This window comes from Equus quagga, chromosome 10 (genome assembly GCF_021613505.1).
Source record: "Equus quagga isolate Etosha38 chromosome 10, UCLA_HA_Equagga_1.0, whole genome shotgun sequence".
NCBI lineage: Eukaryota > Metazoa > Chordata > Mammalia > Perissodactyla > Equidae > Equus > Equus quagga.
The window spans coordinates 108,290,334-108,314,510 of record NC_060276.1 but is presented as its reverse complement, the minus strand read 5'-3'; the positions used below and the strand labels follow the sequence as shown (position 1 = coordinate 108,314,510).

The 24,177-nt window shown below is 40.4% G+C and overlaps 1 protein-coding gene across 1 annotated transcript in view; it reads right to left on the bottom strand.

Moving 5' to 3' along the window:
* The window catches only part of ADGRG2 (adhesion G protein-coupled receptor G2), a 113,991-nt gene that overhangs the window by 52,961 nt on the left and 36,853 nt on the right, over nucleotides 1-24,177 (bottom strand). Inside the window, exon 3 of the mRNA XM_046673055.1 lies at nucleotides 15,070-15,188. Within this exon, the coding sequence (XP_046529011.1) occupies nucleotides 15,070-15,187 (118 nt within the window). The 5' untranslated portion in view covers nucleotide 15,188. The remainder of the gene's footprint in view (nucleotides 1-15,069; nucleotides 15,189-24,177) is intronic.

The window sequence follows — 24,177 nt, the reverse complement described above, 5'->3', positions numbered from 1 at the left end:
TTTATATTGCTATGAAATAAATGAAGAGCGTGATCTGAAGTGGGAAGGCCAGAGAGCAGGCTACTGTGGTAGATTGAGCAAGAGACGACGAGGACTTGAACTTGTGCTTGGGAAGCTGGCATGAAAAGAGAGGTTCAACAGACACTTCTAGGATAAGATGAGAGAATTGTGGGGGGGGGGCGTCACTGGGATGTGGGGGTGAGGGAGAAGCAGGAGTCAGCCTGCCAACCGTTAACCTATCAAATCCCAGTAGTCCTTGTGACATTGCGCTGAATCCTGCAAGTGTGGTAGGTAGGTTAAGAACCTAGACCCCGAAACCCACACACCCTAGGTCCAAATCCACCACTTGCTAACTATGTAACTTTGGACAACTTACTTAATTCATCTGCAATTCAGTTTCCCATCTGGAAAGCAGGGATGGAGATAATCATAATGGGACATACTTCACAGATAACTACTATTACAGTATCGGCAAGAACAGTAAATACTGCTCATGTCAGTAATTAATATGATGCTGCCTCTATTCCTCATTTTCCTAGTGACCTTTCTAAAAATGATTTCTCCCTTCTATTGAGCAAGCCTTCCACTCCAGTTTCTTTTCTCTTTATATTATTTGCTTCCAAATTTCAAAACATCCTTGGGATCACTTTGGAAACATGTGAAGAAATAGGCAGAAGTCAAAGGGTTTTAGAAGATCTGGTGACCATAACTTACATTTCATAAGTTCTTGTACAAAGTCAAGACCCGGCAAAGTTTCAGAGAAAAAATGGAAGGCACAGCTAATCATGATGTTATTAGGTTGTCCTCTAGTAGGATGTGTAGTCTCCTTAAGGGTCATAGGCTGGCTTCTAAAAATTAACAATAATTTCTTTTCTGATAATAATAATAATGTGGGTTTATGTGGAGAAAATTCTAAGCCACAGAAAGGTGTAAGGAAAAACTTTAAAAAGATACTCATAATCTTACCACTTAGAGATAATGTTGCCTGGCTGTAAGGATCTTCAGAATATCTTTGGGCTAGCTGCAGAACAGAAGCAACTAGATAGAGCCCTGGGAGATGTTAGCATCATGTTTTATTTAGAAGTATTAACAGATACAAAATTGAGCTCATTACTTTCTAGTATGTGTCGTGGCTTTGAAATGTAGCATCATGGCTAGGCTGAGCTATATTTGCCCAAATTCCCCTTCCTGTATGTTTTTGGTTAGTGAGGCACACAAGAGGGCTTCCTGTGGGAAATTTGGGCAGAAGTGGAGCAGCAGCCATTTTGTAGCTCCCACAGGTTGGTAATTATCAGCTGCCTCACTTCATTAGTATGAGGGAGCTGCCAGCCTGCAACTGCTCCACCTTCCCCTGGATCCTCCTTCGGCTCCTCTGACTTCTGGGCCAGATGTGTATTCAATTTTGTGCTGAAAGGATACCACCAAGGTCACAGGCAACGAGAACTGACACAGCTTTCAGTCTGTTTTGTGGCTACAGTTCATGCTTGGGAGTTCCAGCTTGTTCTTGCTCTCCCCCATCTTACATCGATCCTCCCTTCCCTACTGCCTGCCAATCATAGATGTCAAGTCCTAGCATCAGATGTGAAGAGAACAGCTTTACAGAGACTGCTTACCCAGCTCCCCCAGTTGTATAAGGTCAAATCCTTGTGAGAAATTCCTTAGTGTGTGTGTGCATGGACCCATGTGTATGTGTCCATAGCGATTCTCTTTCTGTGATTGAACCCTGGTTTATACAGATGAAACAGAAAAATTCTGAAGCAGTTAGAACAAATGGTCTAGAGCTGCACTGTTCAGTATAGCAGCCACTAGCCACATATAGCTATTTACATTTAAATTAATTAAAGTTCAATGAAATTCAAAATTCACTCCCTCAGTCATGTTTTAGGTGCTCAGTAGCCACATGTGGTTGGTGGCTACTGTATTAGGAAGCACAGATATAGAATACCTCCATTATGGTGAAATTTTCTACTAGACTGTGCTGGTCTCTAGTGATAACAACTAGTGTTTACTGAGTTCTCACAATGTGTCAGATGCATTACAAGCATCTGTTTTACAGGCACTAACTCATTTAATCTGCATATAACTCTATGAGGGAGGTACTGCTACTCTACAGATAAGGAAATTGAAGCACAATGATTAAATACCTTGTTATGGTCAGAGTTAACAAATGGCAGAGGTAAGATTTGACCCCAGAAAGTCCAGAGCCTGTAGTCTTAACCTTATGCCACACTGTGAAGGTCCCACTAGCCTGGCTTGGCACAAAGGGAGTGAGTGGCTCTGGTGGAGCCTCCTGCCCTCAAATGACTCTCTCTTGATTGGACAACGAACATCTCAGTAGTGACCATAATGGACTCCCCCAGTTTTCTTAGATTGTATGAACCTGGGTTCTTATATGATCTCAAGAAAGAAAAGATGCCAACTCTGCCCCACCCCACCCTCCAATGGCAGAAGAAGAGGTACCAACGACCCTGGTGAGAAGGGTCATAGTCAGATGTATTAGCTAAGGTAAGGCAAGTTGCTGCAATAAATAAACCCTGAAATCTCAGGGACTTAAAAAAAATAGAAGTTCGTTTTCCATGTGTAAAGTCCAATCAGCAGCCTAGAGTAGAGGGCAGGGTGGGGCACAGAGAGGGACATCTGCTCCATGCAGTCATTCAGGGACCCAGGTTGACAGAGGCACTGCCATCTTCAACGTGAAGATTTTAAGTCTGCTCTGGAGAGCAACATCCAGCAGGCAAGTGGAGAAAGAGAGAGACTGAGGGGAATCAGGTGGGAGATTTTTAATGGCTAGACTTCTGCACACATCCATTGGCCAGAACTCAGTCACATGGCCATTTCCACTTGCAAGGGAGGCTGAGAAATGAAGTCTAGCTGTGTGCCGAGGAAGAAAAAAAAAGTTTGGTGAGCTGCCAGCCATTTCTGCCACATTAGACTTAATTTGAGTGCTGTGGAGTAATTAATATCCCTTAAACTAATGACAGGACAAAACTAACGCTAAAATGACGTTCCCCAGCCACCGTTTTCTCTCTTGTTCTTTGTCATGATATTGACACGGTCAAAATTCAGGGAATCCATATGAATCAGAAGAGGAGGAGTCCTTGCTATTTTGAGTCTGAATGAATTCCCCTCCTTCTTCATGACTCACCTCCCCAGCTTTGCTCCCAGCAAATATCCATATCATGGTTTTTCCATGACCCTCAAGTGGGACTCCCATGTGATGAACCAATTCTGTAAACAGCTACATACTAGTAAAAGCCACTGAGAAAGGCTGGAATTATGGATATTCATGCTGCATTCTACTTAGTTGGAAAAGTTGTATTTTTGAGTTTCCTCTGTTTGAAGCCATGTAACCTTTGCTGTAGCACTTCCAAGTAGAAGATCCTTAGCAGGCCCCTAGGTCTTTGTATGTCAGTGGCTCCTATGCTAATGTCTTCTCCTAATATTGTCTTTGGCTTCTTATGAGCTTTGAAAGTCTGATCTTGGATTCCTCACTTTTAATAACGTGTGACTCTTGACTTGGTAATCTTCTCCATATGGATAAAATGCCCATGTCCATTTACTTCCAGTGTATGAAGGAGCATGCCTCCTCAACCAAGCTTTAAATGTGATTAAGAGACTGGGCTCTTGAGGGAGAGTAACTTGGGTTCAAATCCTGGCTCTGCCTTGAATAAGTTTCCAACATTTCTCTGCTTGTATTTCTTCATCTGTAAAATAGGGATGATTACTTTGAAGGAAATTATATTATTCATAAAGTATTTTATCACAGTTCCAACAATAAGTTATAATTATTATTAATTCAGACAACAGGATTCTGTGTCCTTGTATAAAGTTTACCGTTATGTAATAAACTGTTTGTTTTTCTTAATGCAAACAATGTGATATCAGTAATTTGCAGAGGGGCATTTAAAAAATCATGAAAATGGTTTCTTTCCAAGATTTGCATGTATGTGATTTCCATTCTTACTGTAAAACATTTTTATTTATTCACTAATGCTTGATTAGTGAGAATATCTGTTACAACACTGTGTTTGTCTAATTCAAGTTTCCATAGCTTAGGATCATCAGAAAGCATCTCCCGGAAAGACCATGGGGTTCCATCTCTTCACATTACACATCAGGAAAGTGAAGTTCACAGAAATCCATTTCAGAGGTGAACGGGACTTGAAGATGACCTAGTACAATATTGTAAATCTAGAAAAATGTCCAAGGTATTCAGACTATATTTCGTTATTTTAAAAGTTGTTTATTTACCCACAATAAGCTGCATGAGGAAATTAGAGTGTGATGTTTGTTTTGTTTGAAATTATATGTACACTGGTTTTCTACTGCCTTTCACAAACACTGCATACAGTTATAAACGTCTTTGCTCAACACAAAAATGGGGAAAAATGTTACTTAAATAAGCCATTTGATAGTATCTTTTAGGAGTTGAAGTTCGCTGGAAGAAAAGAATTACAAAATAGGTCATAGATAAGGAAAAGACTAGATACCCAACTAGTCCAACCCCCTCAGTCTACAAGTGAGGAAACAAGCTCAAAAACATGACGGGATTTGCCCAAAGTTTATCCACTTATTCTAATTGTTGAAGGCCCACTGTATACCAGGCACTGGGCTTATGACAGGGAATAAAACAAAGCCCCTGGCCTCAAATAAAGGTTATATTCCAGTGACGTTATGCAACTCACTTGAAAGTTTTAAAATTAAACTTTGAAAATGCCCTATAACTGAAAATTCTTTACTAATTCAAACTTATCTCCTCTGGCCTGTACACCCAAAATCAGAATTTGTTAGACTTTACCGTGAATCCAAATCAGCGTAATAATAAATCATGATTTATATTAGGAGCAAGGCAAAAAAGGCTATATAGTTGAAACACGACACAGCTATGGATTCAGTTAATCAGATAATTATAAGTAATTTTAATTTATTCACTAAAGCAAGACTATTGCCCATTTTATATTTTTCATTTCTCTCTTCTTTAACAAGATTCTATACTAGACTAAATACTATAGCAACGAGAGATAACTTTTACTTTATGCTGTGTGCATTCCTAAAAGGAAAGAAGTGGAAAGGATATAGGTCAAATAGGACACTGATGTTAAAAACTAATACACTAGCCACAGACATCATTGCAAAAGCAGCCTCCATTTATCTTGATGGCTTTTTTTTACAGCACTGTGATCTTATGAACGTGAGACCTCTTGCCAAGATCAATGCGTTTTTTGTTATTTCCTTGAAGTAAAGATGCATCCACATCAAGGAAGATTTCAACAACATATTCTCTTGGAACATTAACTTACTCCCTAACAGATTAAATCAGTGGAGCTATTGCTTTTATTCCTCAGATCTCTCTTAATTTTTACCCAGTCCTTGGGGCTATGAATCCATCCCAGGATGAATGAATGTGGCAAAGTTTTGTTCAAAGTCATGTAAAAACCATTTTCAACTGCTTCAGGGACTAAACACTGAGGGAGTGGTTAAGGACACAAGTTCTAGAATCCCACCACCTCCACTTTCCAGCTGTTTGAACTTGGGAGTGACTCAAACTGTCCAAACCTCAGTTCTCTCATCTAGAAAATGAGAGATTAATACCTGATTGTAGCTATTGTCAGGATTCACTAAGGTGACACATGAAGCATTTATAATGATGTGACATATAGTAAACCTTTATCAAGTTAATTCATATGTGTTAGAATGCTTTCAGGGGCAAGTCACAGAATACCTAATTAAAAGAACCATAAACATTAAGGACATTCATGTAGCCCACTTAACAAGAATTCAACAGCAGACAGTTCTAAGGTTGGTCCTGCAGCTCGGGGATAGCAATGAAGACCCAGGTCCTTTCCATCCTTCTGTCCTCAGGATACTGTTAATTCAGGGACTCAAATCATCATAAACTCAGGTTATCTCCATTTTCCACCTGCACTCACTAGCTCCTTTCAATGTTTTTAAGATAGCTACCACTGTTTTAGGCATCAAATCCAAACACAAAAATGTCCAGATACAGCACTATCCAATGGAACTTTTTGCAATGATGGAAATATTCTACATCTGCATTGTCCAGTATGGCAACCAGTAGCCCTATGTGACTTGAAATGTGACTAGTATGACTGAGAAACTGAATTTTTAATTTCACTTAATTTTAATTAATTTACATTTAAATAGCCACCTGTGCCTAGTGGCTATTGAATTGGACAGTGCAGGTCCAAAGGAAGAAGAATTGGTTTTCCTTGAATCTCATCTTAAGAGCAGGGAAACTTTTCCTAGAAGTCCCCCAGAAGATTTTCCCATGTATCTTATTGCTCAAAAGCAGGTCACATGCCCACTCCTAAATCAAATATTGGCAAGGTTTTGAATCAGGCAGTTCCACGATTGGCTTAGAATAATCAGGATTTACTCCTGAGTCATGTGGAAAGGGGTGAGCACTCTATGAAGCCAGGGCTTATAGCCAGCAAGAAAGAAGCAAGGAATGGTTGTCATATAAATGATCAGTAGTATGTGCTGCCCCACTTCCACTCCATCTAGATCAGGGGTCCATAAACTATAGTCCACGGGCCAAATCTGGCCTACCAACTGGGCTTGTAAATAAAGTTTCATTGGACCAAAGTCAGGCCTATTCATTTACGTATTGCAGTAGTAGTTGCCACAGAGACCCCATGGTCCACAAAGCCAAAAGTATTTATTATCTGGCTCTTTATAGAAAAAGTTTGCCAAACCCTGGTCTACAAGGACATTCCTTAGGGTTAAAGTCACCATTGTTAAAGATCTTGGCTAAAATGTACTTGTATGGCCAAAACAAGCACTTTGTACAGGCTGGTATAGAGGAGAGAGATCTGGAGAGCTGCTTTCAGGTCTTTGATACTGTTTCTTGCTAGGTAACCTAGAGAAAAGTTACTCCATTGCTTTGAGCTTCAGTCTTCTCATCAGCAAAGTGGGGATAACACAGATTTCTCTGCCTACCTCAGGGGCCTATGGTGAGATGAAATATGCCAAGGTGCTTCGTAAACCACAAAGACCTACATAAATGTCCAGTTGGTTTGCTGCTGCTGCTGTTTTTTTTTTTAACTACTTTTTCTCCCCAAATCCCCCCAGTACATAGTTGTATCTTTTAGTTGTGGGTCCTTCTAGTTGTGGCATGTGGGACGCTGCTTCAACATGGCCTGATGAGTGGCGCCATGTCCACGCGCAGGATCCGAACTGGCGAAACCCTGGGCCACCAAAGTGGAGCGTGCGAACTTAACCCGTCGACCATGGGGCCAGCCCCTGCTGCTGCTGTTTCAATGTTCAGTACCATGAGCTGTTGCTACTGAATCCTACCAAGAGACACTGGGATTTTTCCATGAAGAACAAGGCAAGGATAGCACTGGCCACTGGGGGATTGACCAATCAGCAAAAGCTACTTCTGGAGCTTTTATCAATTCACTGACTTGGTTGTAACTTTAAGAGCCTTTGAAATTGCCTCATGTAAAAAAACGTAGTTTGAAAAAATATAACTTTAAAATTGTTTCCAATTTCACGTTAGGAACTTTGACTAGGAGAGCAGCCTTAAAATGGGATTGCAGAGATGAGTGGTTCTCAGTTCAAGGCAGAACCCAAGGATCCCCGATATCCCAGGACAGTGAATGAGGAATCTGAAGACTATCTTCCACTGGGTAACTGAACTCACAGAATGTCAGAGTGTGAAGGAATCTTAACAGGCAATCAGTTGAGCCCCTTCATCATATGCAGGAAAGGAAGTACACTCTTCAAGGGTAATTCTAGCCAAAGTACAGCCATCTCACTGAAGTCTACGCAAAAGTTTAGAGGTGTAATATATGTTGTATCAGAATTCACTGGGTTCAGATGAGGATAATGCTGGTGATGTAAGCTGATAGGAGAGGCCCGTGATTTAGAGTATCTCTAGGCTTTAGACTAGAGTCACAAATCAAAACCAATCAAACAACCAGAGTTTATTGAGCACTTACTATGTGCTAGGCACTATGCAGGATACAGAGAGGAAAAAAGATGTCACCCTTACCCTCAAGGACCTGACTAGATATTTCTTCATACCATGAGGAGGAGCAGAATTCAGGATATGATGATGGCCTTCAACAATTCCTGGCAGAGTGTCCTGACACATTGTAAGTGTTCAATATGTATTTGTTTTAGAGTTAGTTTAAAATTTATAGACATAATTTAGATGTACAAACAATAGCAACAATAAACAAACAAACAAACTCCCTGAACTTCTTTTGATGTCTAGGATGGCTCCATCTCATTTTGGAGCCTTCGTTCCAGGGTTGTAGGAAAGGAATCCCTAAACCTGATGATGTGAGGTAGCTCTTTTTTGCTCTAAAATAGCCTCTAGCTAACTCAATGTCTTTTGGGTAAATGCTCAATCTTTGTTTTCCCCCCTTTTCCTTCTGGCAGTCAAGATGGCTTCTGGTCAGGAACAGGTTGCTAGTATCCTTCTGGCAGCAGGGAGAAGGGGCCTGGATCTGTGAGCTCACTCTGTGCTGAGCCCTAGGTTCTTGATGGCCTCTCCAGAGATCTCCCTCACCCTGAGGGGTTCCTACCCAGGAACCAGCTGGCATCCACTGCTGAAGGCTGTGTCCAGTGGTCCCCATGGTCTATTCTCTCAGAATCCCATCCCAGCCTGGGGGTCCCTCTCTTGCTGACCTAGGTCCCCTCAGCTCTCACCACTGAGTGTCTGTCACATCCTCCATCTGGCCCCTGGTCTAAGCTGTCCACACCATGGTCTTTGCAGCCCTGTCCCCGCCCCTGTCTCTCAACACAGTTACTCACTAAGAACATGGAGGCAATTTGGAATCCTTACCCTGCCACACAAGAGACAAGAAAGACCTGGAGAGGACCATCTCCAGCCTTCTCTCTGCCTACAGCATTTCTCATCTCTATCATTGTCCCCTCTCAATGTACAGGCCCCTGTGAGGAGTTCTCACCAGGAGTTCTAAGTGGAAAGTGGGACACAGTGTCCTCTGCTTTCAGTTTCCCCCTCAACCTATCTAGAGTCTCTATCACTTCTTGTCAGTACTTCTACTTGCCAGGGAAAGAGTCAGGGCCCAACAGAAATGACCTCATGCCTGTGTGTGGGGATTGGGATTTTAGAAAGTTGTGAGATTGGCTGAGCATCAGATCAATGCCATGGTATTTATAATCTCATTTTTACAGATAGAGAATTGAGAGAGGAGACCAGCACTGGGTTTGGTAGTGGAGGACAAAGTCAAACAAGACAGGTTCCCTGGCATTCAGGAGCATATAGTCTACCTCCCACAGCTCTAACATGTGCTGCACAAGGAAAAACAAAGACTTGGGTGGAGGAAGCATGAGAGGATAAAAGGAAACAAGACAGTGAGGCCTTGGAGAAGGGGAATTATAGAGGAATCCAGCACTGGAAATGCCTGCAGCACAGAAAGATCTAGGCCCAGCCCAGAGAGAGAGTAAGTTGGGGATTATAGCTCATGAGATCACCAAACTGGCTCAAATGTGTAATTGTTTCCAAATGGGGAAGACAACTCTGCAAGAATGAAATTATAACCATCTTCCACTATTATGTCATCTCATCCTCTGGAAAATAGTTGTACCTAAAAGAAGACCTCCTTCGAAGACCAAAAGAAAGAAAGAAAGAAAGAAAAATGGCATTGGCACGGCCCAGGAGAGCTAGAAGCCAGAGGTAAGTATAGTTAGCTGCCAAAGCTCATTTGGGCTTCTGGTAGACCAAGAATGACTCCCTCAAACATCACCAAATTACACAACTGAAAGTGTTAAGGTCTAAGGATTCTCTCTGCTGGCCAGTGGCCTAAGAAGAGAGTGTCAGACCTACCTCTCCTTGCTGTCAAGAGCTACTGAGTCATCTCTCAGGCTTCCAGGGTGAAGCTATTGTGTTTTCCGTCCAGATTCCCCAGAGCCAGGGGGAATGGCTGCTCTCTGGCGGCTTAGCCCAGGCTTCCTCTCTATGTTCTCCCCATGCCTCAGTGACATGTTCATTCAGTCTTCACTTACCGGGCAGCCTGGAATAGTATGAACAGTACAGGCTACAGATTCCAATGGGGAATTCTCTTAGCTGTGTGACTCTGGGCAAAGGACGTAAGCTCTTTGACACTCAGTTTATTCATCTGCAAACTGAGACTAAAATCATCTACCGTGAAGAGTTTTTGTGAGGATTAAATGAGATGATGTACATAAAGCACGTAGAAGGAGCTGGCCCAGAGCAGGCTCTTAGTACTCATTAGTTTTCCTCCCATTAGTTTCTGACCCACCTTGCCAAACCTTCACTCTCCCTTCTCACCCGGCACTCACAATGCACTGAAAGGACTCATGACACAAAGGAAAAACATGATGACACGAGACAAAGTGACAAGTATAAAAAGATATGGATCAAGAGAAGGAGGATCACTGGGGAGAGAGATTTAATTCTTCTGAAGCGGTCAGAGCAAGTTTTATAGAGGTAGTAACATTTGGCTGGACCTTGGAAGATGAGTGTGTTTCCAATGGGGATGACCCCAGGAAGCAGAGGGAGGGAGTAGGGAAGTAAGAGAGGGAAGGGAGTAAAGCCAATAATGGGTGCATTAATGAGCAAGTTACTACTGTGGGCAACCGAGGCACAACCTGCCAATCTACTAGGCGTGTAGAACACACCTCAGCATTGTCCCACCAAGGGATGAGGAAGCTGGCTGGCATAGGTAAATGCCAACTTCCATCCCCCACTTTTTTGGGGGTAACTCCCTGGCACTTCTGGCTTATTCCATACACAGGCCAAGCATGGTCCCATGGGCACAGATCCTTCTCAGTCAGAGAGACATGGGAACCATCAGCATGCACAGGATCGATGTGCAGGTGACTTCTAGGGTGGGCCAAGGGGGTATGGACAGCACCAATAGCATCTGCCACAGGTGGCTTAACATTTAACCAGCCTATTCCACAGATTTGGCCAAAGGCCATATGTTAGAACCCTACAGCACTGACTCACACTTTAGGACTCAGTTATAGTTTGTATTGTTCTCATGTGTCATAGTCACATCCCTCCAACTGGAGTGCAAATTCCCTGGAGTCAGAGATGATGTTCTCCCAGCAGCCAGTAACGTTAGGCACACAGCAGGCACTCATTACCGTACAACTGATTATCCAGTGTAGAAGCAGCAGGTCAGTTCCCTTGGCCTTCATCAAAGACCAGACCTAAGATATCCTGAACTGAAGAGAACCTGCCTCAGTCCAAAGCTGTTCAGGCAGATGGTGCTTATGAGCCATCTGGATGATCCAGTCCAACATTCTGTGATTCTCACGATTATGGATTCCACCTTTATTTTTAATCTAGAGATACACAACCACCAAGCAACTGAGCCTAGCATAACAGAGAGGCTAAGAATGCTGAAAGACAGGATGGTGTAGTGGTTAAACACACAAACTTTGGGTGAGATGCTCCGAGTTTGAATTGCAGCTCTGCAGCTGAAATGTTTAACCTAGGGCAAGTTGCTTACCTTCTCTGTGCCTCAGTTTTCTCAGCTTTAAAATGGAGCTAATAATAGCCATTATTATTAGCTAATAATAGCTTAATAACTAATAATACCTATTTCAAAGGGTTATTGGGTGAGCTTTAAATGAGTTAGCCTTTTATATGGGCTCAGAACAGTGGCTGGCATGTGGTAAGTGCAATCAAAGTGATTATTAAGTAAAAGAAATATCTTAGTGGGAGTTCTGAAAGACAATAAAAAGAACTCCTAGTTAGTCCTTTCCAGATCCCAAAACACTTCATTCAGGAAAACCTTTGCATACATAATGTCATATGTCAATTATATGTCAATAAAGATGGAGGGAAAAAATCTTTGCCTTCACAGTTTTTTTTTTAAATATATTGAGCCTTACAAGAGCCCGTCAGGGGAGCTCACAATTATACCCATTTTGAAGATGAGAAAATAGAGGCTCATATTGGTCTAGTGGCAAATCAAGATCACACAAACAGCAAGTGGCAGGCATGGGGAGGGCTCTGGCCCTAGATCTCACCACCTTTCTACTTTATCATGCCGTCAGGAGCAATGTTTTAGCCAATTCTTTAAGACTGGATCCACGCTTGGGCATGCATCAGCATCCCCTGGAAGGCTGATTAAAACACAGACCCCACCCTCAGAGTTTCTGATTCAGCGGGTCTAGGGTAGGCCTGAGAATCTGCACTTCCAAAAAGCTCCCAGGTGATGCTGATGCTACTAGTCTGGGGGCCACACTTTGAGAACCACTATGTTAGGAAATTAATTCATGAAAGAGGCAAAGCAAGAAATATATTCAGTGGGCTTAAGCATCCACTCAGGTTTTCCCTGCTCAGGTTTGTTTCAGAGCCATGCACTTTCCTGCTTACCTGCCCTGTTTTCATCATTTTTAATTATACTTTTTCAAAATGACTTATTTCTACCAAGCAGCTTTCATTTTGATGACTTTTTCCCTTGTGTTCCACTTTCCTTCCTCACTCACCCTTGCGGTGGGAAAAGCACCGAAACGTGAGACCGAGGATCTAGTATCTAGTCTGGCTTTGCCGCTTCCTAACCAATAATGTCCCTGGGGACATTTACTCATCAGTAAAGTGGGGACATTTGATTTTTGCCCTGCCAATCCCACAGTGATGTTTCAATGCCCCAAGGAGATGATGTGTGTGAGCACAGTTTACATGAACGCCACATGGCCACGAGAGCATTTGTAGCCCATGACATATATCTGGAGGAGTTTTCTCTCCCTCCTTATGTCTTGCGCTGGTTGTGTAGGAAGTGGTTCTCAAAGTCTCTGAAGCAGTCGCATCAACATCACCTGGGAGCTTGTTAGTAATGTCAATTTTCAGGTTCCACCCCAGGCCTACTAAATCAAAAACTCTGGGGGAAGGACCCAGAAATCTGTGTTCTAACAAGCCCTCCAGGTGATTCTGATGCACATTCAAGTTTAAAAATTCTGGATTCACGGTTATGAGCACAAAGTTCAGAGCTGGGTACAAATCCCAGCTCAGCCACTTCCTTGAGCAAGTTACATATCTCTCTGAATCTCAGTTTCTTGATCTGGGAAATGAGGCTAAGACTAAGATCTCCTCTTCATAGATTTAGTTGAGAAGCTTAAGAGAGTGGATGTGTGTAAAGCACGTAGAGGCACACTGTAAGCAGTCAGTTCACATTTGCTCTTATCATTTCTTTTTGTAAGGTATCATGGCTTCTTGACAATATGCTCCAGTGCCTACTTTTTGAAGGATTGTCAATTTTGTGTTAGCCTGCTGGGAAGTTTTCCACTTAGTTTCTATGCATGTATGTACGTGTGTGTGAGTGTGAGTGTGTGTTGTGTGCATGTGTTTTATGTTCTTGTTTGCTGCTGGTAGATATTTGCTTTATCCAATGAAGATTTCTTGGTCCTGCCACTCTCTTCTGAATAAGAAAGGTATTTCTGTGTGTGTCTTTAATAATGTCCTCTTAAATAACATTCCTAATGACGATTCTTTACATTTGCATAGCACTGTATTCTTTCGGCAGTTGTACCCACAGATATTGCAGCCTCAGGATTTCAGGCCTTTTTACCGCCTTCTTCAGGTATCTTTTCCTCCTTGTTTCATAAGCTTCTAAAGATCCTCTTCTAAAAACCATGCTGCTTCATTTGGCTGATGCAGAAATGCCTTCAAGTAGATACTTTTAAAAACAAATAAACACCAGAAATAGACCCTCACATATATAGCTCATTGATTTTTGACAAAGGTGCCAAGACCATTCAATGGGGGAAGAACAGTCTTTCCAACAAATGGTGCTGGGAAAACTGGATATCCACATGCAAAGAATGAATTTGGACCCTAACCTAACACCATATACAAAAATGAACTCAAAATGGATCAAAGAACCTAAACATAAGAGCTAAACCTATAAAACTCTTAGAAGAAAACATAGGGGAAAATCTTCATGACACTGGATTTGGCAATGATTTCTTGGATATGACAGTAAAAGCACAGGCAACAAAGTAAAATAAATTGGACTTCATCAAAATTAAAAATTCTTGTGCATCAAAGGACACTATTAAGAGAGTGAAAAGACAACCCACAGAATGGGAGAAAATATTTGCAAATCATATATCTGATAAAGGATTAATATCCAGAATGTATAAAGAACTCCTAAAACTCAACAACAAAAAATTCCCAAACAACCCAATGCAAAAATGGGCGAAAGATTTGAATAAATATTTTTCCAAAGAAGATATACAAATGGCTAGTAAGCACATGAACAGCTTCTCAACGTTACTAATCATTAAGGAAATGCAAATCAAAACCACAATGATACCGTTTCTCACCCATTATCAAAACAACAGAAAATAACAAGTGTTGGTGAGGATATAGAGAAACTGGAATCCTTGTGCCTTGCTGGTAGGAACGTACAATGGTGCAGACACTGTGGGAAACAGTTTGGCAGATCCTCAAAAAGTTAAACATAGAGTTACCATATGACCCAGCAATTCCACTCCTGGTTACATATACCTAAAAGAATTGAAAGCAAGGACTCAAACAGGTACTTGTACACCAACATTCATAGTAGCATTATTTATAATAGCTAAAAGGTGGAAATAACCCAAATGTCCATCAATGATGAATGGATAAACAAAATGTGGTATGTACATGCAATGGAATCTTATTCAGCCTTAAAAAGGAATGAAATTCTGATACATGCTACAACATGGATGAACTTCGGAAACATTCTGCTAAGTGAAATAAGCCAGACACAAAAGGACAAATACTGTGTGATTTCACTCATATGAGGTACCTAGAAAGGCAAATTCACAGAGACAGAAAGAATAGAGGTTACCAGGGACTGGGGGAGGGAGGAATAGGAGTTATTGTTTAATGGGTACAGAGTTTCTATTTGAGATGATAAAAATGTTCTAGAAATGGATAGTGGTCATGGTTGCACAAAAGTGTGAATATAGTTTAATGCCAGTGAATTGTACACTTAAAAATGGTTAAAATGGTAAGTTTTACGTTATGTTTATTTTACCACAGTAAAAAAAATCCTAAATAAACACACACACAGATAAAACAGAAAAAAAAAATGAAGGAAACAGGCACCTTACCTTCCAGGGATGTAACCAGAACAAAATGGAGACAAATGATGACAAGGAATATCTTGAATGTCAGTAAAAGTTCTTCAGGTCTGCCAACATGGCTACAGTGCCCGCCAAAGAAAAACATCCTTGAATAAAATAAGGAGAAATCATATCATCACAGCTTGCCTTAGTCACAACAGAGCAATACCCGAAAGGTCAGTTCCTCAAAGCAACCTGCAATCCCGCTTCCTTTAAATTTCTCTGGCTCCAGAGAATGACAGTGCCAGGTGGGCACTGGTTACAAAAACAATGTTTATTATAAGAAGACCACCCAGTGGGATAGTATATTAAAAGTGATAGCAAGGTAGTCCGTGTGAATTTATGGAAAACATCAACACATACAAAATATCAAGAGAAGAAATTAAAAACACAAAACACTGCAAATGTAATTATGACCACCATATACAGGCTGGTTAAAAACTATGCTGGGGCTGGCCCCGTGGCTGAGTGGTTGGGTTTGCGCGCTCCGCTGCAAGCGGCCCAGTGTTTCATCAGTTTGAATCCTGGGCGCGGACATGGCACTGCTCATCAAACCACGCTGAGGCAGCGTCCCACATGCCACAACTAGAAGGACCCACAACGAAGAATATACAACTATGTACCGGGGGGCTTTGGGGAGAAAAAGGAAAAAAATAAAATAAAATAAAAAAACTATGCTAAGAATCAGAAGGGGTTACAGAATCTTATAAATAATCTACTCCTATTTATGTCTTATGCTGTAATAGGATGGGTACATTGCATTTCCTATTTATTACATATTAGTGCATTATCACTGCTTGCATTTTTAGTAGTCAGGAGGTCAGAGTCAACATTTTTAAAAAGCAAAGTTTATATCAGAACTGAATTTAAAAGCCTCATTTACCACTTTTATTCATTCATTCAACAAATATCTATTGAGGACCAATACATACCTGATGAGATGTGAGGGCTGAATGGGAGTTAAGTGGATGAAATACACCTGGTGGAGGTGGGGCAGGGGCTGGGGGGAGCTTGACACACAGAGAGAACTGCAAATGGTAAGACTGTGTCCCTTCCTCTTATGGTAGAGGAGTTGGCCAATAGAGCCCCATGACGAGCAGTCAGCACCAGCAGCAGAGGCTAGTGTGGGGTGCTGAGGGAGGAAGAAGGCAGCCAGGAAACCACAACCCACCCACAGGCTCAGGCACAAGCGGAGGGGCAGTGAGAGCCCACTGAGCAGGCACCCTCTACATGGCCACAGGAAAAGTGGCCAGGACAGACCAGGCTGTGTGTTCTCAGCTGGCAGAGCTCCTGGCCACAGGGCATCCCTGAACCCAGACACCACTGCAGCTTCTGCCAGCCTGAGATAGAGTGTGCATGAACAGTGGTGAAGATTAAAGAGCATGAGTTCAAAGGTCCTGGCTCTGCCACGCATAATAAGATGACTTTGGACACAGGAAAAGTGGCCAGGACAGACCAGGCTGTGTGTTCTCAGCTGGCAGAGCTCCTGGCCACAGGGCATCCCTGAACCCAGACACCACTGCAGCTTCTGCCAGCCTGAGATAGAGTGTGCATGAACAGTGGTGAAGATTAAAGAGCATGAGTTCAAAGGTCCTGGCTCTGCCATGCATAATAAGATGACTTTGGACAAGTTATTTCCAACAGCCAAGATCTCCCATCTCACAAATTGTGATAACACCAACCTGATAGTGTTGCTGTGGTGAGTGAACAAGAGACCTTCACACAGTGGCTGGCACTGTGAAGGCACCATAAACGCTAGCTGTACTTTTCACTCATTCAGTCAACAAATACCAATTTTGCACCTAATATGTGCAGGTAAGATAGAGCAGGGATTACAGGGAGGAGGGCATGGAAAGATGGGGATAAATCATGATTTCTCAGTCTCAAGGAAAAGCTGGAAGTCTTTAAGAATCCTGTAATTTAATAGCCATCGCCAGTACCAGGGGGGTGACTCTTTCCTTGGACATGGCATGATAATGTCTCAGACCAGGAGATAAATCCTCCTCCTTCCAAAGAGGACTCACATTTTTTAAATCAATAAATTGTATTATATATTAATAAGACATTATGTTAATATGGTAAAATGCTCTGGTTTGTCCATCCTCTTCAGCAATTTTATCCTCTCTCTGTTCATAATGGCATATTATTGATCCTCCCAAATGAGTCACTCCAACGAGAATGTTCATATAGTTGTGCAAAGATGTAGCAGTCTCTCTGGAGGAAAATTTAAGTGTCTGTTACAGCTACACACAACAATATTGATGAATCTCAGAAATACATCTTAGATAAAGGAGCCAGACATAAATGAATGCATACTGTACATGATTCCATTCACATGAGGAACAAAAGCAGGCAAAAGTAATCGATGGAGTAAGAGAGTGGTTATCCTTGGAAGTGGGGAGAAGGTGTAATAATTAGAAGTGGGCACAAGGGGGCTTCTGAGGTACAGGTAATATTCTGTGTGCTGGTTACATGAGTGTGTTCACTTCCTGAAATTCATTGAATTGTAACTTGCATGTATGTCATAAAAAGTTTCATTTAAAAGTTTAACAATTAATCCACTTTTTGTTGCTGAACTCAGTTCCCCCTCCAAAAGCATTGCTCTTTTTTTCTTTTAAAAACAACTATATTTATTTAGTGAACTACACCTCTACAAAAAAAACTCTTACAAATGCCTTAGGCTCGACTCTCCCTGGGATTCACAGAGCTGACTTAGAAGGTTTATTGCACAAGTATCTAATTTTAGTTCTGGAAAGAGTATCGGAGCAGTTTATTTCTGGAAAGGACCTCAGGATTCACCTAGCCTCAAACTCTCATTCTACAGAAGAAGAAAAAGGCCCAACGTGCTCTAGGGGATGGGTCAAGGTCATTTGGCTGTTTGGTGCTACTCCTACTCTTTCCACCAGGCCACAGTGCTGGCCTCCTGAGAATTTGTCTCCTTGGAAGTAAACTCTTTTGAGTCCATCAGGTGAAATGAGTCAACAAATTCAAAATGCTATTATACAATTTCAAAATTTCTGCAAACTCATTCTTGAGCTTTGCCAGTTCCTAGAGCAGGACCTCAGTGGTGTATAATACATGGTCAAAGTTAAATTAGTCATAGTACATAGTGACTGGTTACTATGTGCTGTGACTTGGGCCACTGATCAAAAGAAGCCACGCCTTTTCACTGAAGAGAGCTTGTACTCAACTCCCAAATGATGGCAGGAAAGGCCAGAATGAAGGGAGATTCCAGCAATCATCCTGAAAAGAGAATATGGATCAAGAAGAACTTACTACAAACCGGATGCCACTGAAAAGACTGCTTTCAGTTGTCAAATCTGGAATATATCTCCTCAACTGAATAAATATTTCCCAATAGGGGGAAAAGTTTTATGGTATTTGAAATAATGCAGCTCCTATTGCCTTCTGCATAAACTAGAGAACATCCTAAGTCATAAGGTCTCCAAGATCATTGGTCAAAGAGGGAAATCTGTGGATTTGGTAACTCTTACTTATTATACATAAAAGTCATTTTTATCTTTTTCAGCTGGAACTTTTCTTCATCTTCTGGTTGGGTTAGCAACGCTATCTAGGTCATCAACAAACATGATTTGAACAGTTACTGATTCTTGGCAAATTTTCAAAATGCCAAGGATGGCTGATGAGATAGCACCAATTACAAAGAAAACTCCTTGCCAGCATTTAAACAGTAAAATCTAGACCTTGACACTAGACAACCATTCATTAAAGATTATCCCAGGTTCATCTCGATCCAGGGTCCCCTTTTAGGGTTGTGAGCTCTGATGTAAATGGCAACCCCTAGGGTTTTACAGAGCACAAGCTACATGACTGTATGCCATGGTCCTGCTTGTACCTCTCCAGGAAATTGTTCTAGATCTCTTTAATTTCATTAAATAGTATCACGATCATATTTTAAAAAGTTTATATCATCAGTGCAACCCTGAATGGCAATAAACGACAAATCTATATTTATGTAGATATAGAATAATTAAAGTGTAAGATTTAACAGGAGGGGGACTAGCTTGATACCACTGTAGGGAAGGTCTGGGCACCTCTGGGAACTGGCATAATTTGATCACAGCATGGCTGCTATGGTGTATGCAATGATCGATATTTTTGACCTGAGTAACAAGAGCTCTGATAATTGTTCCTCAAGTGTTCTAGAAAACTTTGTGCTTTTGAGATATTTACACTGAGTCATGATAAGTGTTGGGTAACAAGACTGGCACAAGGGGAAATCTAAAAGGGAAGTACTGAAGAGGTTTTCAGTGCAGATAAAGCAAGAACTAAAAGGGGAAAAAGCAAGTGACTTGGATCATTCAACTGTCAAAGAAGTCAGAGAATCCCACGGCTGGTTTTTTTAGAGTCTCGGTTATATGTTTAACTACTTAAAAAAAAGAATCAGGAAACTGTTAGTAAAAGCATAATTAAATTTTGATTTGAACTCTACTGAAAGACCCTAATACAGCAAATATCTCAGAAAAAAAAATTTCTTCAGTGTTCCAAGAATGTGTTGGGTTAGGTTTTTAGGCCAAACCTTCCGCGGAAAGCAATTAAAAATCATGATTAAAATATTGAAAGCATTTTCTTAAATATATCAAAGAGCTGACAAGATAGAAAAGAATGTCAGGCCAAAGGTGAAGCCAAAGCACAAACTCAGGGAGGTAACGTAAGCAAAAGAGCCAATGATGCCAGAGGGTACAGGCCTAATCAGGCAAACTTGAGCTCCAGATACAAAGCACAAAAGAAAAATCAGAGACGCGGAGAAAAGAAATACAAGGTCTAACATACACTTAAACAAAATTCAGAGAGGATGAGGCAGAGTCAATGTTTGAAATGATAATGACTGAACGACCCCAAACTGGTGCAAAACACCTATCCACAGATTCAAGAAGCCCAAGGAATCTCTATAATAAATGAAAAGAGATCTACACCTAGATAGATCATAGTGAAGCTGAAGAAAATCAAAGACAGAGCAAATCTTGAAAGTGGCTGGAGAAAACAAGACAGTTAACCTTCAAAGGAACAGCTGTTAGACTGACAGCTGTCTTCTCAGAAGCAACAATGGAAGTCAGAAAACAGTGAAATGTTATGCAAAGTGCTAAGAGAAAACAACTGCTGACCTAGAATTCTACTCCTAATGAAATTACTTTTCAAGAATGAGGGCAAAATAAACACATTTTCAGACAAACAAAAACTATGATATTGTTCACTACTGCAAATCCTCACTGAAATAAATCCTAAAAGATGTATTCTGGCGAAAGATATAAGATCTGAAATGCAACAAGGGTGAAGAACAAAGAAAGTGGTTAGTATGTGGCCAGGCCCATTCCTACCATTTGTAATATACAGGACAAGAGTTTAAAAGGAGGCCCAGTTTGTCCTTATTACTCCATCTCAGACTACAAGAGGCTTTGTGCACATGTATGTGGACACTCCAGCCCACATATCCAAACTCCCCTCTCTCTTGCAAGCAGCTATCTCTTGGCCATCCCTTAGGTCTAAAAGTAGGTACACCTGCAGCATGGCTTGCCCTAGGGAAGAGGCTTCCTCAGGTCCTGGAAAAAGGCATAGAATGTTTGGACAGGGAATTCCAGGGTCCTGGGTTTGCAGAACATCTCGAAGCAAGGGTTGGGGGAGGAAGAAGGCAGGTTCCAGGCAGGCATGTCTTCTTGGTGTCACAAACTTCTTGCCCTTTAGAGAGGGGTACAACTAGGGAAGGGCCAGAGAGGGGACCTCTAAAGCATGAGACACAGGCCAGAGGCCCCAGCTGCCCAGAGCTAAGGTTGGCACTATATATTGGCAAATCTAAGTGAACTTTGGCTATATAAAACATTAATAATAATAATATCCTACAGGGATAAGTGAAATATGATAGAATAAAAGTATGGAAGCTATATTATATATACATTTATATACATTATATTATAGTATATTATATAGGAAGTATATATAACATATCAATTAGGAGATGAAAAATTGAAATTAAAAAATTAAAAGTCTTTCAAGGTTCTTGTATTATCCTAGAGGAGGCTAAAGGCATTGATTATCTTTAGACATTGAAAAGTTGAGTAGATATTGTAATTTCTATAGCAACTACTAAAAATAGAAGTGGGGCATATATCTTCCTAACTAGCGGAGGGGAAGAGTGGTATTTAGAATATTCAGTCAATCTGAAAGGAGACAAGAAAGGGGAGGAAAAGAAACAAAGAATGGTTAGGGAAATAGAAGATGGTAAACGCGCATACAAATCAACGATTCTTTAAATATAAACAGACTAAATGATTCAATTAAAAGGCATTATCAGACTGAAAAAAATACAAAATCTAACTATATGCTATTTACAAGGACACAACTAGAACATAATGATACAGAAAGTTTGAAAATAAAAGGATGGAAAAGATATGCAATGCCAATACTAATTAAAAGAAAATTAGTGTTTATACTAATATCGGACAAATTATACTTTAAAGCAAAAAACATTACCTATGAATAAAATGGTTCATTCATAAAAGGTTCAATTCAATAGGAAGACTGAACAAATTTACAAATGAATGCAATTAATAATGTAGCCTCAAAATACACAAAGCAGTATTTTTGACAGAATACAAGGAGAAATAGAACAAATTCACAATCATATTGACAGATATTCACACACCTCTATGAGCAATTGATAAAATTCAAATAAGAAAGTCACTAAGGATATAGAATATTTGAATGACACATTCAACCAACTGGACTTAAAGACCATATATGAACCCCCCCCCCCCCCACTCAACAACTACAGAGTATATAACCTTTTCAAGTGCACACGGAATATTTATGAAAACCAACCAGGCTATAAAAGAAGGCTCAAAACATTTTACAGAATTGGAAAAGGGACAGGAGCATGTTCTCTGACTACCACACAATTAAGCTGTAATAACAAAAAGTTAAATTTGTTATTTAACAAATAACATGGGTCAAAGAAGTTGTTATAACGTATATTAGAAAATATTTGACTTGATCAATAATAAAAACATTATATATCAAAACATGTGGGATAGAGCTAAAGACCTTTAAAGTGAAATTTATATTTTAAATTTACATATTAGAAAAAGAGAAGGGCTCAAAATTGAGTTAAGCTCCTTCTCAAGAAGTTTGAAAAAGAACAGCAAAATAAACCCAAAGAAGGAAAAGAAAGGAAATAATAAAAATAAAAGCATAAAATAATGATACAGAAGAAAAGACATAAAAGAAAGGTTATTAACAAAGCCAAGATTGTTCTTTGGAAAGACAATTCTGGCAAAATCAAGAGGGAAGGAGGGAGGGGAAGGGAAAGAGAGGCAGTGAGTGTAAGCAAATAACCAATAGAAAGAATTTTTAAAAAGCAACATAATTGAAGATGCTATAAACATAAAAATGATAAAAAGATCTTAGGGATAACTTTATTCAATAATTTTGAAAATCTAGATAGTAAGGGGCAAATCCCTAGAAAAAATACAACTTACCAAGAAGGAATCAAGAAGAAATAACAAACCTGAATAAATGTAGAACCATTAAAAGTCTCAAAAATTTTCCCACAAAGAAAACTCCAGGCCCAGATGTTTTCACTGGAGTTTTAAAGAACAAGAATTCCAATCTCACAAGAACTCAAAGAATAGAGAGAGAGACCACAGACTAACTCATTTTTACCAGGCTAGCATAACACTGGTGCCAAAACCTGACAATTCCTCACATTTTTTTTTTCCATTTTATAAATCAAATGATACTATTTACAGAATTCTCTGGAATGCTCACAAAAATGTCTAGCAGCAATTTCAAATCTTGTTTATTGGGGTAATTTGAATAAATATATAGGGCAAAAGGAACCATTCTGAACTTCAGCAATAAAATTTTTTGAAGATAAAGTCACCCAGAACTAAAGCCAACAACGCGGTCGTAAGAGAAACAGCATCCCATATGCCAAAGAAAACTATGTTTTAAAGACGACAGAAACTGGGTTAACTGGTGAGTGCTGACTATGAACTCCAAGACGGCAGCTCTGTGTATCATTTGTCATAGCACAAAGCAAAGTCAATAGTGAACTGCATGGCATGATTGTAATATGAAGCTTTCAGGTCTCTAGGAACAAGCGGAAGGAAAATGATTTGTTTCGTCTTTATAGTGGAAAATGATTTTCTTAATAAGCATTAAGTGCTTTCTAATGCAGAAGAAAAGCTTTATTCAATAAAACAAGTGAATATCAGATGTGCAAGATTAGAAATAAACTATGCACTTAAAGTAAACACTCACAAAACCTTGTGAAAGGTGTTATATTTTTTGGTTCCCTCACTCATCTCCAAATTTCTCCACTGTCCTACCTGCAATCTCCCATTACCCAGGTGAGAATTACCCAGGGCAAAGTAACAGCCTACTTTCTCTCTCTCCCCTCTCTCTTCAGGCTCCTCCCTCAATGCTCATAGTAAATATATGTTCAACACACACAAATAAGCCGAATAGCATAGGGTGCAAGGGCATGCATGGTAGAGCCAGCTGCCTGCCTTCAAATCCAAGCTCCACCACTTACAGCATAACCTTGGCCTGTTCCTTAACCTCTCTGGACCTAAATACTTCATCTGAAAAATCGGAGGTACTGATAGGATCGACATCATAGGGTTCCTGTAGGGATGAAATGAGGTAATATAATGAAGGTCTTAGTATAGTCAAGAAGTGTTAGCTATTATCACAAGCATAATTAGAAGACAAGTTTATAGTACACTCCAGTACTAAATGTAAATAGACTTCAGAATTATTTCCTACATTCATTCATCTAGTTTACAAATATTTATTGAGGTTCTTTTACATGCAAGGTGCTATGCTAGGGAATCAAGATACCACAAGCAACAAGACAGATATCCTTCCTGCCCTCAAGAGCTTACAGCCTGCACAATGGAATACTACTCAGCCATGAGAAATGATGAAATCTGGCCACTTGTGACAACATGGATGGTCCTTGAGGATATTATGCTGAGTGAAATTAGTCAGAGGGAGAGAGTCAAATACCATATGATCTCACTCATAGTAGAAGATTAAAAACAACGGCAAACAAACACATAGCAATGGAGATTGGAT